The sequence below is a fragment of the Miniopterus natalensis genome, chromosome X (genome assembly GCF_054644295.1).
Source record: "Miniopterus natalensis isolate mMinNat1 chromosome X, mMinNat1.hap1, whole genome shotgun sequence".
NCBI classification, from domain to species: domain Eukaryota; kingdom Metazoa; phylum Chordata; class Mammalia; order Chiroptera; family Miniopteridae; genus Miniopterus; species Miniopterus natalensis.
This window is the reverse complement of record NC_142103.1, coordinates 28,944,291-28,958,253: the sequence shown is the minus strand read 5'-3', so window position 1 is coordinate 28,958,253 and position 13,963 is coordinate 28,944,291. Positions and strand designations below refer to the sequence as shown.

General features: G+C 38.6%; 1 protein-coding gene across 1 annotated transcript in view; it reads left to right on the top strand.

The window, feature by feature from the left end:
• The window catches only part of CENPI (centromere protein I), a 46,992-nt gene extending 33,229 nt beyond the window's left edge, over positions 1-13,763 (top strand). Inside the window, exons 18-21 of the mRNA XM_016195699.2 lie at positions 493-541; positions 668-886; positions 9,819-9,860; positions 10,538-13,763. Of these exons, the coding sequence (XP_016051185.2) occupies positions 493-541; positions 668-886; positions 9,819-9,860; positions 10,538-10,639 (412 nt within the window). The 3' untranslated portion in view covers positions 10,640-13,763. The remainder of the gene's footprint in view (positions 1-492; positions 542-667; positions 887-9,818; positions 9,861-10,537) is intronic.
• The last annotated feature ends 200 nt before the right edge of the window (positions 13,764-13,963 follow it).

Genomic DNA, 13,963 nt, shown 5'->3' with positions numbered 1-13,963 from the left:
TTTAGTCCTTAAGTGTAGACTCTTTTGGCATAACTTGCAGGACTATGCCAAGGTTAAAATGTTTAAAAACTAATTAGATAATAGTTCTCAGACACGGAAAAAAAAAATTACATTTTTAAGTGTCCCCTTTATCCTGTGCCTTTTTCACACATTAATAAAACATGTTCTGTATCAGTACCTGACTGCTTTTGAGTCTCTATTAATTTTTAATAATGACACATTAAAAACATTTCCTTTATTTTTTTCTTTTTATTGAAGTATAATTTACATACAGTCAAAGTGCATATCTTAAATGTACAACTCAACATATGAGCCTCTAATGATTTTTATTCCTTGAGGAGAATGTACCCCAAAAGATTTAAAACCTTAACTAGACAGCTGGATGTTGGTGTGTGTGCTCATCTGCATATTTAAAATGTTCACTTTTGTTTATGTTTACATTTCAAAGGCATTTAATGTTAAACATTTCATTCCATTTGTTCATCCTTTTAGATACCGAAATAATTTGACAGCTGCAAAGAAAAATGAGTTGGTACTAAAGGTATGGATGATAAATCTCTGTTAAGTCACCATTGTTTAAAAACTGAGTGTAGATATATGTGATCTGCTGGGCATAAGACGGGAAGGGAGATGGGTGATGATGACAATTTTTTTTCTTTCCCAATAGACAAAATCAGAGTTCATATTCAGCAGCAAGACCTATCAAGAATATAATCACTATTTGACAGCCATGGTCGGTTGCCTGTGGACATCCAAACCCTTCCAGAAAGGATCATATTTTGACCCCGAAGTCTTTAAAAAAATTGGAGTGGCAAAGTACAAAACCAGTTTAAATTTAGTCCATCACCCAGCTCTATTGAGTTATGCTATTTCCTTTTTGCTGAAGGTAAGGATAGTTCAAAGATTTTTCGATTTTATATAGGAATACTATGATGGCAGAAATAGAAAATGCCATAAATTTAGTGTGTCTGAATTGCAAAACATGTTTAGTCATTACTTTTTGAGTACCAGCTAAATTTTGGGGATTGCGATAAGCTCTGTAAATCAATTTGTATAGCATTGCCATCTTAACAATGTTATGTTATATCTTCTAAACTATGAACATATGATGTCTTTCCATTTATTTAGGTCCTCTTTGTAGTTTTCAGTTTATGTTTTACACTTCTTTTGTTGAATTCCTAAGTATTTTATTTTTCGATGTTATCGTAAATGGAATTGTTTTATTAATTTCATTTTGTTTTGTTTTTTTTAAATTTATCTTTATTGTTGAAAGTATTACAGATGTCCCCTTTTTCCCACCATTGGCGCCCTCCTCCCCAATCCTGCTCCCTCCCCAGCCCTTCACCTCACTATTGTCTGTGTCCATGGGCAGTGCATATATGCATATAAGTTCTTTGGTTAATCTCTTCCCACCCCCCTTTCCCTCTGAGATCCCTCAGTCTGTTCCATGTTTCCATGTCACTGGTTCTATTTTATTTGTCAGTTTATTTTGTTCATTAGATTCCACAAATAAGTAAGATCATGTGGTATTTAACTTTCTCTGACTGGCTTATTTTGCTTAGCATAATACTCTCCAGGTTCCTCCATGTTTCTCAAAGTGTAAGAGCTCCATCTTTTTTACAGCTGCGTAGTATTCCATGGTGTAAATGTACCACAGCTTTTTTATCCACTCATCTACTGATGGGCACTTGGGCTGTTTCCAGATCTTAGCTATTGTAAATAGCACTGCTTTGAACATAGGGGTGCATAGATTCTCTCTGATTGGGGTTTCAGGATTCTTAGGACATACCCCTAGAAGTGGGATCACTGGGTCAAATGGCAGTACCACTTTTAATTTTTTGAGGAACCTCCACACTGTTTTCCACAGTGGCTGCAACAGTCTGCATTCCCACCAGCAGTGCACCAGGGTTCTCTTTTCTCCACATCTTCCCCAGCACTTGTTATTTGTTGATTTATTGATGGCAGCCATTCTGGCAAGCGTGAGGTGGCACCTAATTGTTGGGGTTTGTTTGTTTGTTTGTTTGTTTGTTTGTTTTTAAATATGTCTTCATTGATTTCAGAGAGAGGAAGGGAGAGGGAGAAAGAGAGAAACATCAATGATGAGAGTCATTGATCGGCTGCCTCCCCACGCCCCCCACTGGGCATGAAGCCTGAAACCTGGGCATGTGCCCTGACCGGGAATCAGACCACGATCTCCCGGATCATAGGTCCACGCTCAGCCACTGAGCCTCGTCGACCAGGGTCTCACTGTCGTTTTAATTTTCATTTCTCTGATGATTAGTGATGTTCAGCATTTTTTCATATTTCTCTTAGCCATTTGTATGTCCACTTTGGAGACGTGTCTGTTTGGGTCCTCTGCCCATTTTTTAATTGGATTGCCTGTCTTCCTTTTGTTGCGTTATGATGAGTATTTTATATATTTTAGAAATTAACCCCTTATCAGATATATCATTGGAGAATATGTTCTCCCCTACAGTGGGTTCCCTTTTCATTTTAATGCTGGTTTCTTTTGCTGTGCAGAAGTTTTTTAGTTTGACATAGTCCCATTTGTTTATTTTTTTCCTTTGTTTCTCTTGCCCTAGGCGTTGTATCAGTGAAAAGTCTGCCTATGTGAGATGTCTGATATTTTGCTGCCTATTTTTTCTTCTAGGATTTTTATGGTTTCATGTCTTACATTTAAGTCTTTTATCCATTTTGAATTTATTCTTGTGTATGGTGTAAGCTGGTGGTCTAGTTTCATTTTTTTTGCGTGTAGTTGTCCAACTTTCCCAGCACCATTTACTGAAAAGACTTGTCTTTATTACATTGTCTGCTCTTGCCTCCTTTATCAAATAGTAATTGAGCGTAATGGCTTGCATCAGTTTCTGGGGTCTCTGTTCTGTTCCACTGATCTATATGCCTGCTGTTTTGCCAGTACCAGGCTGTTTTGATTACAGTGGCTTTGTAGTATAACTTGATACCTGGTATTGTGATCCCTCCAACTTTGTTCTTTCTCAAGATTGCTGCGGCTATTTGGGGTCTTTTTTGGTTCCAGATAAATTTTTGGAGTATATTTGTTCTAGATCTATGCCATTGGTAATTTAATAGGCATTGCATTGAATCTATAGACTGCCTTGGGTAGTGTGGACATTTTAATGATGTTAATTCTACCAATACATGAACATGGTATATTCTTCCACTTGTTTATATCTTTTCTATCTCTTTTCTCAATGTTCTGTAGTTTTCCAAGTACAGGTCTTTTACCTCTTCGGTAAAGTTTATTTCTAAGTATCTTAATTTTTTTGTTAAAATGATAAATGGGATTTTTTTTTTTTTTAGTTTTCCTTTCTGAGAGTTCATTATTTGTGTATAAAAATGCCATTGATTTTTGGGTGTTAATTTTGTATCCTGCTACGTTGCTGAATTCATTTATTAAATCTAATAGTTTTTTTGGTGGAGTCTTTAGGGTTTTCTATGTACAATATCATGTCATCTGCGAATAATGACAGTTTCACTTCTTCCTTTCCAATTTGGATAACTTTTATGTTTTCTTCTTGTCTTTTTGCTGTGGCTAAGACTTCTAGTATTATGTTGAATAATAAAAGTGCTGAAGACAGACAACCCTGTCTTGTTCTGTTCTTAGGGGAAATGGTTTTAATTTTTGCCCTTTGAGTATGCTGTTGGCTGGAGGTTTGTCATATATGGCCTTTATTATGTTGAGGTATGATCCCTCTATTCCCACTTTGCTGAAAGTCTTTGTCAAAAATGGGTGCTGGATTTTGTCGAATGCTTTTTCTGCATCTATTGATGTAATCATGTGATTTTTGTCTTTCAACTTGTTTATGTGGTGGATCACATTTATTGATTTGCGAATATTGTACCCACCTTGCATCCCTGGAATAAATCCCACTTGGTCATGGTGTATGATCTTTTTAATATATTGCTGGGTACAGTTTGCTAATATTTTGTTGAGAATTTTAGTATCTTTGTTCATCAGGGATATTGGCCTGTAATTTTCTTTCCTTGTAGTGTCTTTATTTGGTTTTGGAATTAGGCTAATGCTGGCCTTGTAAAAAGAGCTTGGAAGTGTTCCCTCCTCTTGAATTTTTTGGAATAGTTTGAGGAGGGTAGGTGTTAGTCCTTCTTTGAATGTTTCGTAAAACTTGCCTGTGAAGCCGTCTGAGCCAGGGCATTTGTTTGCTGGCAGTTTTTTGATTACTGCTTCAATTTCACCAGTTGTTATAGGCCTATTCAGGTTTTCTGATTCTTTCTGGTTTGGTTTTAGAAGATTGTAGTTTTCTAGGAATTTGTCCATTTTGTACAGGTTGTGTAGGTTTTTGGCATAAAGTTGTTGATGGTATTTTCTTACGATCCTGTGCATTCCTGTGGTGTCCATTTTTACTTCACCTCTTGTTTCTGATTTTATTTATTTGGGTCCTCTCTCTTTGTTTCTTAATGAGTCTGGCTAAAGGTTCAGAATTTTATATAAAGAATTCCTACAACTCAACCATAACCCCCCCCCCCCCCAAATAACCCTATTTAAAAGTGGGCAGAGAACTTAGACATTTTTCCAAATGTGCTAATGAGTGCATGAAAAGATTCTATACATCACTGATCATTAGGGAAATGAGAATGAAAACCACAATGAGATATCCCACATCCACTAGGAAGCCTATTATGCACACACAAACACACACACAAAAAAAAACACACACACAAAATAAGCGCTGGTGAGAACATGGGGAAACTGGAACTCTTGCACACTGCAGGTATAAATGTAAAATTTGTGTGGAAATGACTATGGACAACAGTATGGTATTTCCTCAAAAAACTAAAAATACATGATTTACAAATATTTCCCTCATTCTGGAGGTTGCCTTTTCATTCTGTTGATTAGTTCCTTTGATACATAGAAGTTTTAAGTTCAGTATAGTCCCATTGCCTAATTTTTGTCTACTTTTGCTTTTGTTGTTTGTGCTTTTAGTGTTATATCCAAGAAATCACTGCCATACATCCAGTGTCATTAAGCTTTCCCCATTTTTTCTTGTAGGAATTTTATATTTTAAATCTTACATTAAGTCTTTAATCCATTTTGTGTTAATTTTTGTATATGGTGTAAAGTAAGGGTCCAGCTTTATTCTTTTGCACGTGGATATCCAGTTTTTCCAACACCATTTGTTGAAGAGACTGTTTTTTTCCTCACTGAGTGGCCTTGACACCTTTGTCAGAGATCCTTTAACCATATGCATGAGCTCTTTTTTCTAGTACACTGGTCTATACGTCTGTCTTCGTGCCAGTACCACACGATTTTAATTACTGTAACTCTTTAGTAAGTTTTAAAATCAGGAAGTGTGAGACGCTCTGTTTTTATATTCTTTATTTCATTTCTTTTTGCTATAATCTGTATTGTTTACTTTTTTCTTGGTTTGGGTTTAGTTTGTCCTCCTGCTTCTAGTTTCTTAAGGCACCAGGTTAGCCTACTGAACGGAGATCTTCCTTAATTTTAACGTAGGCATTTACAGCCCTGACCCCTCAGCCGCACTCACTAGGAAGGAGCAGGTCATGGCTCACGTGCACCAAACACTCTCTGTTCTTATGGAATTTTAGTCGATTTTCTTGACTAAATATTTTTATATTTCCTGTATACCCTTAGTTTTTGCCAGCTTTGCTCATTTTGCTGGGAAGCGGGTCCAAAGAATTCGTCATGATCTCATCCTGAAAGTGGAACTTCATGTAGATACTTTTTATGATAAAAAAAAAAAAAAAATCTCAGTTTCCTTCTAGAATATCCTTCTAGAAACATATTGTGTATTTCTATGTAAATGATATTTTTCAACACTACTTTCCTGCCTCTTGATATTTTGCCTTAATATCTTGGCTTTTGTTTCATATTTGTACATAAAGGGCTGCCTCATTCATTTTTATGTCTGTAGTATTTCACTATATGGCTCTAACATAAGTTAAGCATATAACTTATAAGTTGAGCATTTAAATTGTTTTTAATCTTGTTATTAAATTATACTCTAATGAATTTTCTTGAACTATATGCATAATTTCAAACATATGCAGGTGTGTCAGTTGTAAAAAAAATTGCTCCAAGTGGAATTGCTTTCAAAAGGGTATATCTTTTGCCCTGGCCAGTGTGACTCAGTTGGTTGGAGCATCGTCCTGTGCACCGAAAGGTTGCGGGTTCAATTTCCAGTCAGGGCACATACAAAAGACAACCAATTGATGCTTTCTCTCACATCGATGTTGCTCTCTCTCTCTCTCTCCCCCTCCCTCCCATCCCCTCTCTCTAAAATCAATAAGCATATTCTTGGGTGAGGAATTTTTTAAAAGGGTGTATCTTGTTAATTTTATTAGTTATTGTCAAATCGCTTTCAGTAGGAGTGATACCAATTTACATTACTGCTAACAATGAATGCGTGTCAATTTTTCCATAACCTGTCAACACAGATACATTCAATTCTTATATGAAAAGCATGTAATGAATCATAGAGTAGAACTGATTTTCATAAGTCAGTTCTTTTTTTCTTTTTGAGTGTGTGTGTCTTAGTTATAAGACCCAGTCTCTAAAGTAGTAAATGTTATCAAGTGGGACATAGGTAAGCAAAGTTGTTTGGGATGATCGGGAACTGATATATTCTTTTAAATCAGAAAATGGTTTTTTAAATGTTTAAGGAAGGTTGATTCTGGAAGGATAAATTCTAGTGGCACAGAGCACATTTAGCAGAAGGTGAAACTGCCATTTTTGTAATTGATGATGTTTCTGTATGGTTCTAAAAATATTAGCCTTTAATGCCAGTCTTTCTTTTAAAAAGAGTGCCCTTTGAGCCCTGATTATCACTAACTAATGGCTCACTAAGTATCTTACTTTTGAGGTGACAAAAATAATCTCTGGTACCATGTTAGTAAAATTTAATTCGGACAGTTTTACTGAACCACACTGTGAATACTTCAGGTTAGCTAGATTTTTAGAGATAATTCAGTGAATTTAATTTGACCCATCAGCCCAGCCGGGTGTGGCTCAGCAGTTGAGCGTCGACCTAGGATCCAGGCGATCGGGGTTCGATTCCAGGTCCAGGCACAGGCCCGGGTTGCGGGCTCGATCCCCAGCAGGGGGCGCGCGGGAGTCAGCCGATCAATGACTCTCTCATCATTGATGTTTCTCTCTCTCCCTCTCCCTTCTTCTCTCTGAAATCAATAAAGATATATTTAAAAAAAATAATAATAATAATAATTTGACCCATCAGTTCTCAGTACCAAAGAGCACAGCTCACTCTGAGTTGAAATATATTTTGAATATTTGTAGAGCCTACATTTCAGGAAATTCTGAAGCTCTAGTTTTCTTATCATAAATTACCTTTGAATTAGTATAGCTAGTTGTTTCTTTGTTTATCCATTCACCAAATATCTCTTTAGTGTCCACTATGCTTCTGGCACTGGGGATTCAGTGGTTAAGAAGATAGATACCATGTCCACTCCAATGGAGTTTATAAGCTAATGAGAACAAACTATAGGCAACTAATGAAATAAGTAGACACAATTATTTTACATTTTGAGAAAGGCTTTGACGGACACAAACAGGATGGGGTGAGAGAGAGAGGGACTTGAGTGTTCTCGGGGATGGGTGTCTAAGGAGGCCTTTTTGAGGAGGTGACCTTTGATCTGAGATTTCTTCTGAAAGATGAGAATAAGCCAGCCTAGGAATAGCTGGAAGAAGAGTGTTCTAAGCAGTGAAAACAGTACAGTGGGTCACGGGGTTCAAGGAAAACAAAGAAGGCCAGTCTGACTTAGAGCTTAAGGAGCAAGGAGAATGGAATGAAATAAGGTTGGCGAGGCGCAGGGGCCATCTAGCTTATAGGCCTGTTAGGAGTGCCATCGGAAACAGTTGGAAGATTTTTAAACAGGGTTGTAGTACGGTCGGAGTTAATATTTAATAGAGATCACTTTGGCTTTTTCATGGAGTTATAAAAGTGGCCCAAGTGGCAGTGGAGGCACCAACTGGGAGGCTATTGGTGGAGTGTAGACAAGAGATACTAAGTGACTTGTATGCGAGTGGTAGTAGCGCAGAGGGAGAGAAGTGGACCGATTGGGATATCGCAGGGGTAGAACAGCACTTGACGATAGCTGGATGAGAAGTGGGAATGAGGAAAGAAAAGGACTTTAGAGTTTTTTTTTAATCAAGCATCTGAGTTGATAGTGATCCCATTTGTTAAGAGGAATACTGAGGAAAGAACAGGAGAGGTTATTTGGTTTGGCAAGTTGAGAGTCAAGCTCTGTTTTGACCTACTTAAGTTTGAGACGCCTGTGGGACATCCAAGAAGTGTAAGTAGGCTGTTTGGAGTAGAGGCTTGATGCTCAGAGAGAGGTTGGAACTAGAGAAGTAAATCTGGAATTCATCAGCATGGGCTATATGTCATCAGTTCCAAAACCACAATTTTTTTCGTTTTTTAACTTCTCAGAGGTCCGAATGCTGCTTCTGATTGATATCAGCCAGGTGACAATCATGATATAGTTGTCATTCGCTGTTTTGGAGTGTGCACAGGCAGATTGCCAGAATCAGACCTCGCAGGATGGATGTCGGCAGCTTGGGGGGGACATCGGAGACAGTAGGAGCACTGTTTTAAGTCTCAAAAACCAAATGACTTGGAGGATGAGGGGAGGGAAGCGGTGAAAGATGTTATGGGCTTTTTTTGAAACAGGAGCCAAAAGTAGGTTAGCTTTATGTAACTGGAACCCCTGGCACCAGTAGCTTTTAGTTCTTTTATGAAATGTTGCATCGTCAGCACTCTGGCACAGAGGGTGCTATTGTGTGAACAAACATAAATATCCACAGCTCTTGCATATAAAGTAATTCAGAAGAGTTGGACTCTGAATGTGAAGTTTTAAAAATACTTTCACCACTTAATTTTGTATATGTTTCTCGGTTCATGTTTATAAAAATGACACATGATCAAAATCTGCCTATATCTAAAACTTGTAATCATTATAAAACAACAACTTCTAAGTGTTGACAAAGGCATTGTGTTATATAATTTTTAATAGGCAGAGTTTTTTTCTTAGTAGTGTGTAAAATATATTGTCTGTTAGAGTTGATGGCCTTTTAGTAAAATGCAGTAGGTGGATAGTTAAGGCCAGGGAATAAATGGGATCACTCAGGTCCGAGTTTTCATAAGGAATTCGAGTTTTGTAGAATCCACTGTGTACACAGACGCCCTCACCATACCTCCTCCTCCTTCAAAATTCAGTTTGGACATCCTGTTCCGCAGGTAGGATACCTTCCGTCTCCACCCCAGTGACTGGACACAGAATTTTTTTAAAAATGAGGCCATAGATTAGCAAAACGGTGCTCACTTTATCTACTGTGGCTTTATTTGCCTTCTGTTTGTGCTTCTAGCAAGAAATATGGAAGGTTATAGTGGGTGTTTATTCCAAAGGGATCCAAGAGCGATGGTAGGGATAGAATGGAGCAAATGAAGCAGTGGAGAGCCATCTTAGCCCTGGCCGGTCTGGCTCAGTGGTTAGAGTGTCTGCCCGCGGACTGAAGGGTCCCGGGTTCGATTTCGGCCAAGGGCACGTACCTCAGTTGCAGGCTCAATCCCCGGCCCTGGTCGGCGGGGAGGTTACCGATTGATGTCTGTCTGTCTATTTCTCTCTCTACCCCCGCCCCCTTATATTCTTTCTGAAAAGCAATGGAAAAAATATCCTCAGATGAGGATTGGGGGGGGGGGGGGGAAAGAGCCATCTTAATTTTCTGGTAATTTTTGCTAAGTCTTTCCATCCCCATATGGCCCCACTCCTTTATTTTGTTTTCTTGTTTTGTTTTTTTTTTAAAGGAATGCCCAGAAGAAAGGACAGTAAGAGTGAGCTCCATTCGGGTAAATATATTTATCATGTTCAGGGATTTCATACAACTTCACTTTATCAAAAGAATTTGTACCTTCACTTTTCCCCAGATCTTAAGTCTGCTGCCTCCACAAAGTCAAAGTGAAGTGTTTAACTTCCGAATTCATTCCTTGACTTTATGTGAACTTATTGGCACACACCCTCTATAGTCTTCTCTAAAAATATAACTATTTGTCATTTGACTCCTGCTGTTGTGACCATGTGTCTCATTTTAGTTGCATATATTCAAAGTGTGATTATAATAAGGCTAATTTAACAAACCCAAACACAGTTGTCTCATTATTCTAGAAACTCTGCTGTGTACGTATTTAATATGGGCAGTAATATAATAATGCCTACTCCTGTGTTATCTACTTTAGATGCTAAATTCCTAGAGGGTGGGAGTGATGACCCATTTCCATTTCTAAGTTGGACAGCTAAAATTTTTAGCCAGTATAATAAAAGGAATGTTTAGTCCTTAAACTTCGGCTACTTTCTGGTTTGACTCTTACTTAGTGACTGAGTTCCAGTTATGAACCTCTCTCCCCTGAGCTAACTCTTGGTATGTGCACCCAGGACGCTGGGAACTCTTTCTAGACAAAAAAAGAGAAGGTAGAGAACAAGCACAGTAAATGTTCAATAACTTATTTCCCCCTTTTTGTGTCTACAGGGAAAGAAATGGAACGAGTATTTGGATTACTTATTTTCAGAGGGCTTACAAGGCTTGAAACTTTTCATACGAAGTAGTATCCATCATTCTTCTGTTCCCTGATCAGACAGCATAAACCCCGTGATCAACATGAAATGAAAGCTGACTGAAACAAACCTTGCATGCTGGACTCAATTCCTTCCTTGTTGCCAGAGAGGCCAAGCGGCTCGCCTTGAGTTCCCGCGTACTTTTTACCAATAGTCTGCCATCCTCAGGGAGTGCTTGGACTGGTCTTTGATCATGGCTTACGAGAGCTTCGATGTGGCTAGCTTTGGTTTTTAGGATCTAGATTCTTTAACGTACTAGTGAAAGATGATTTAATCATCAGGCTCTGCTTTTCACCAAATTATATATAAAGAGATATATCCATTATGTGGTGGGATTTTTCACGTTCTTGGGGAGTGTAAGCTGCCTTGATGGAAGGCAGCAGGTAATACACAGTGGCACTGAGGCCACAGACATACTTACGCAAAATACTCTGCTGCCTCTGAGACCTCTGGATACTGCCATTTTTCTGACTGTGAGCAATAGGACCAACACCAAGTTAGTAAGTAGTTGGTTGATTCCTTGATCTTCACTGGTAGCAATTGGATGAGAGAAGGAAGGAGAGAGAATTATGGGATAATCAAGGCATTCCTATTTATTACTGGTTTGATTTCATGAAACTGCTCTATTTTGTGTGTATATATGTATATACCCCATTTTTAAGTGTTTAGGCACTAACTGCAACTTTATTTTCAGGAATAATTCTGCAGCCTTTTTAAACATTTTAGAATAGTTACAATATCTTGCTGAAAATTTACTATAAAATTTTGCTTCAGTGCTACTGATTAAGTCTCCCTCTTTTAATAAAATTCATATAATTTGAGAGAAATCAAGCTGAACTTTTTATTTTAGGGCACATTTTTGTGGTTCTTTTTTTTCCTTTTAGAACAGAACAAAACCGTAAGCTATATTATTGGATAATGTTCAGAATAGAATCCCAGTTATCAATTCATTTTTTGATTCCATACATATTTATTGAGCTTACTATGTGCCAGGTACTCTTCTGTGTGCTGGTTATACAGCTGTGACCAAGACAAAGTAGCGGCTTTTGTGGAATTTAGTATATCCCATTGGAGAAGATAGATAATAAAAATGTAAATAAATACGTAAAATCAGATGCTATAAAGAAAAAGCAAGGGATAGAGACAGAATGTTGAGAGGGTTTCTATTTTAGATGAGGTGATTAGAGAAGGCCTGTTTGAGGGTGTGACATATGCGGAGGCCCTAATGAAATAAGCGTATGAGCCATGTGAATATTTGGGGAAAGAGCATTCTGGGCAGAGGTAAAGGCAAGTGAGAAGGCTTAAAAATATTCACTTACTTGGCCTGTTTGAAGAATAGCAGAGAGGATAGTAAAGTAAAACATAGTGATTCAGGGAGAAGAGTGGTAAGAAATGAAACAGGGAGAAAGCCAGAGAGGAGTTCCTGGAGGTCCTTACAGCCCGCAGTGGCTGTGTAATGGGAGCCAGTAGAAGGACTGAGAGCAGACAAGTGACATGAGTTGACTTTCCCGTATGGAACTGCAGGTCGAAGGTTAGACTGAGGAGGACTTCGGGTGAAAGCGGAGAGACCAGTTAGGTTATTAGCGCTCCAGGCAAGAGTCTGAATTAGCACGGTGGAGGCGGAGGAGACTATGTATTGGTTTCGGGCTCCACCTTAAAGGCAGAGAAGATAGGATCTGCCGATAACTTGGGTATAAAGAGAGGGAAGGAGATGGGTAGAGGACGGCTCTTGGGTGTTTGGCAGCAGCCGGGTGGATTCCGGGACGCAGAGAGGAGGCACCCTGGGGGCAGGCGCTGCGGAGGCCTGTGGAATCGAGTCCTGTGTGGCCGTGCTCTGCTGCTGGTGCTGAGTGGTCCGTTGAATATCCAAGTCTAGATTTCAGGGTGCAAGTTGGGACTGGCAGAGTTACTTTGGGAGTTATTAGTGAATAGCCACGACGTTGGGTGAGATCATTTAGCGCCCCTGGGGAAGAGAAGGTGGCAAAGGACTGAGCTTTGGGGTGTGCCAACGTTAAAAAGCAGAGAAGGAGAGGAACTGGCAAAAGACTGCGAAGTCTCTTATCCAGTGAGATAGAAAAGCCAGGGACTGGTGTGCTGGAAGCCACGAGAAGGAAATGTTCCAAAGGAGTATTTGATGGGGTGGAGTGTTGCCTGCGTGCCTGGGGAAAAGAAGCTTTAGCTGCTTTGAAGTAAATGCGATAGTTTCCCCAACGGGTAACCTCCTATAGAGAGTCCTCTTTTGGTGTTAAGTTTGAACTCCAGATAACTTTCCATATTGTTTTGAACATATTGAACATGATATTTTCGTCTTTAAGATCATGTAGAACCTCCAATTATGTGAAGGAATTTGATTATTTAACCCCTAACAGTCTTCAGATTATTGAAGCAGCTTTCCTGAACTTAAGTTTAAGTTCCAGAAGAAAAAAGTGTTTTCCCTTAGGTTTGTCATTTGTTCAATAATCATTCCCTGAGTGCCCTGGCTGGTGTTGCTAAGTGGTTAGAGCGTCGGCCAGCGCACCGAAGGGTTGCGGGTTCGCCCCCCGCCTCCGGTTGGGGCGAGTGCGGGAGGCAACCAGTTGATGTGTCTCTCTCTCCCCCTCCCTCCCTCCCTCCCTCCCTCCCTGAAAAGCAGTGGAAAAAATATCCACATGTGAGGATTAACAAACAAAAAAAAGAATAGCTCTTTTGCTTTGGTGGAAAAGATGTCTAGAAAAAAAAAATAGAAAATTTTGTTTATTATACCAGTTGTACAAAAGAATACTTTCTTTACCTAGTATTTGTGTAAAATTATTGATGTTATAAATATTGACCTAATGTTCAATGCTAAAGTTGTTACTAGATTTCTAACATTTTCCTTTTTATCATCACTTCTTTTTCCTCTTTGTGTTTGGGGTGATCTGGAAAGAAAAGTAGGTAAGTCTGTGATGCCTCACATAACTTTTATTAACATAATAGAAATTCTCTATTTACATTTTATATCACAAAATGGTTTACTAGAAAGAAAAAATATTCTCTAAAATTGGTATATTTTTAAGATTTCTCAATTGATATTACTTTTCACTTCATTAAATTTTTAGGTTTTTAAATATAGAGTCATGTAAAAATTCTGTTTCTAATAAATGTGGATGCTGTGGACTGAATGTTTGTGTCCCCCCCAAATTCGTATGTTAAATCCCTAACCCTCCAATGTGATGATATTTGGAGGCAAGGACTCTGGGAGGTAATTAGATCGAAAGGGGGAGTCCTCATGAATGTGATTAGTGCCTTTATAAGAAGAGACAAGAAAGATAGAATCTTTCTATCTACCATGTGAGGATATAGCAAGAAAGCAGCCATCTAC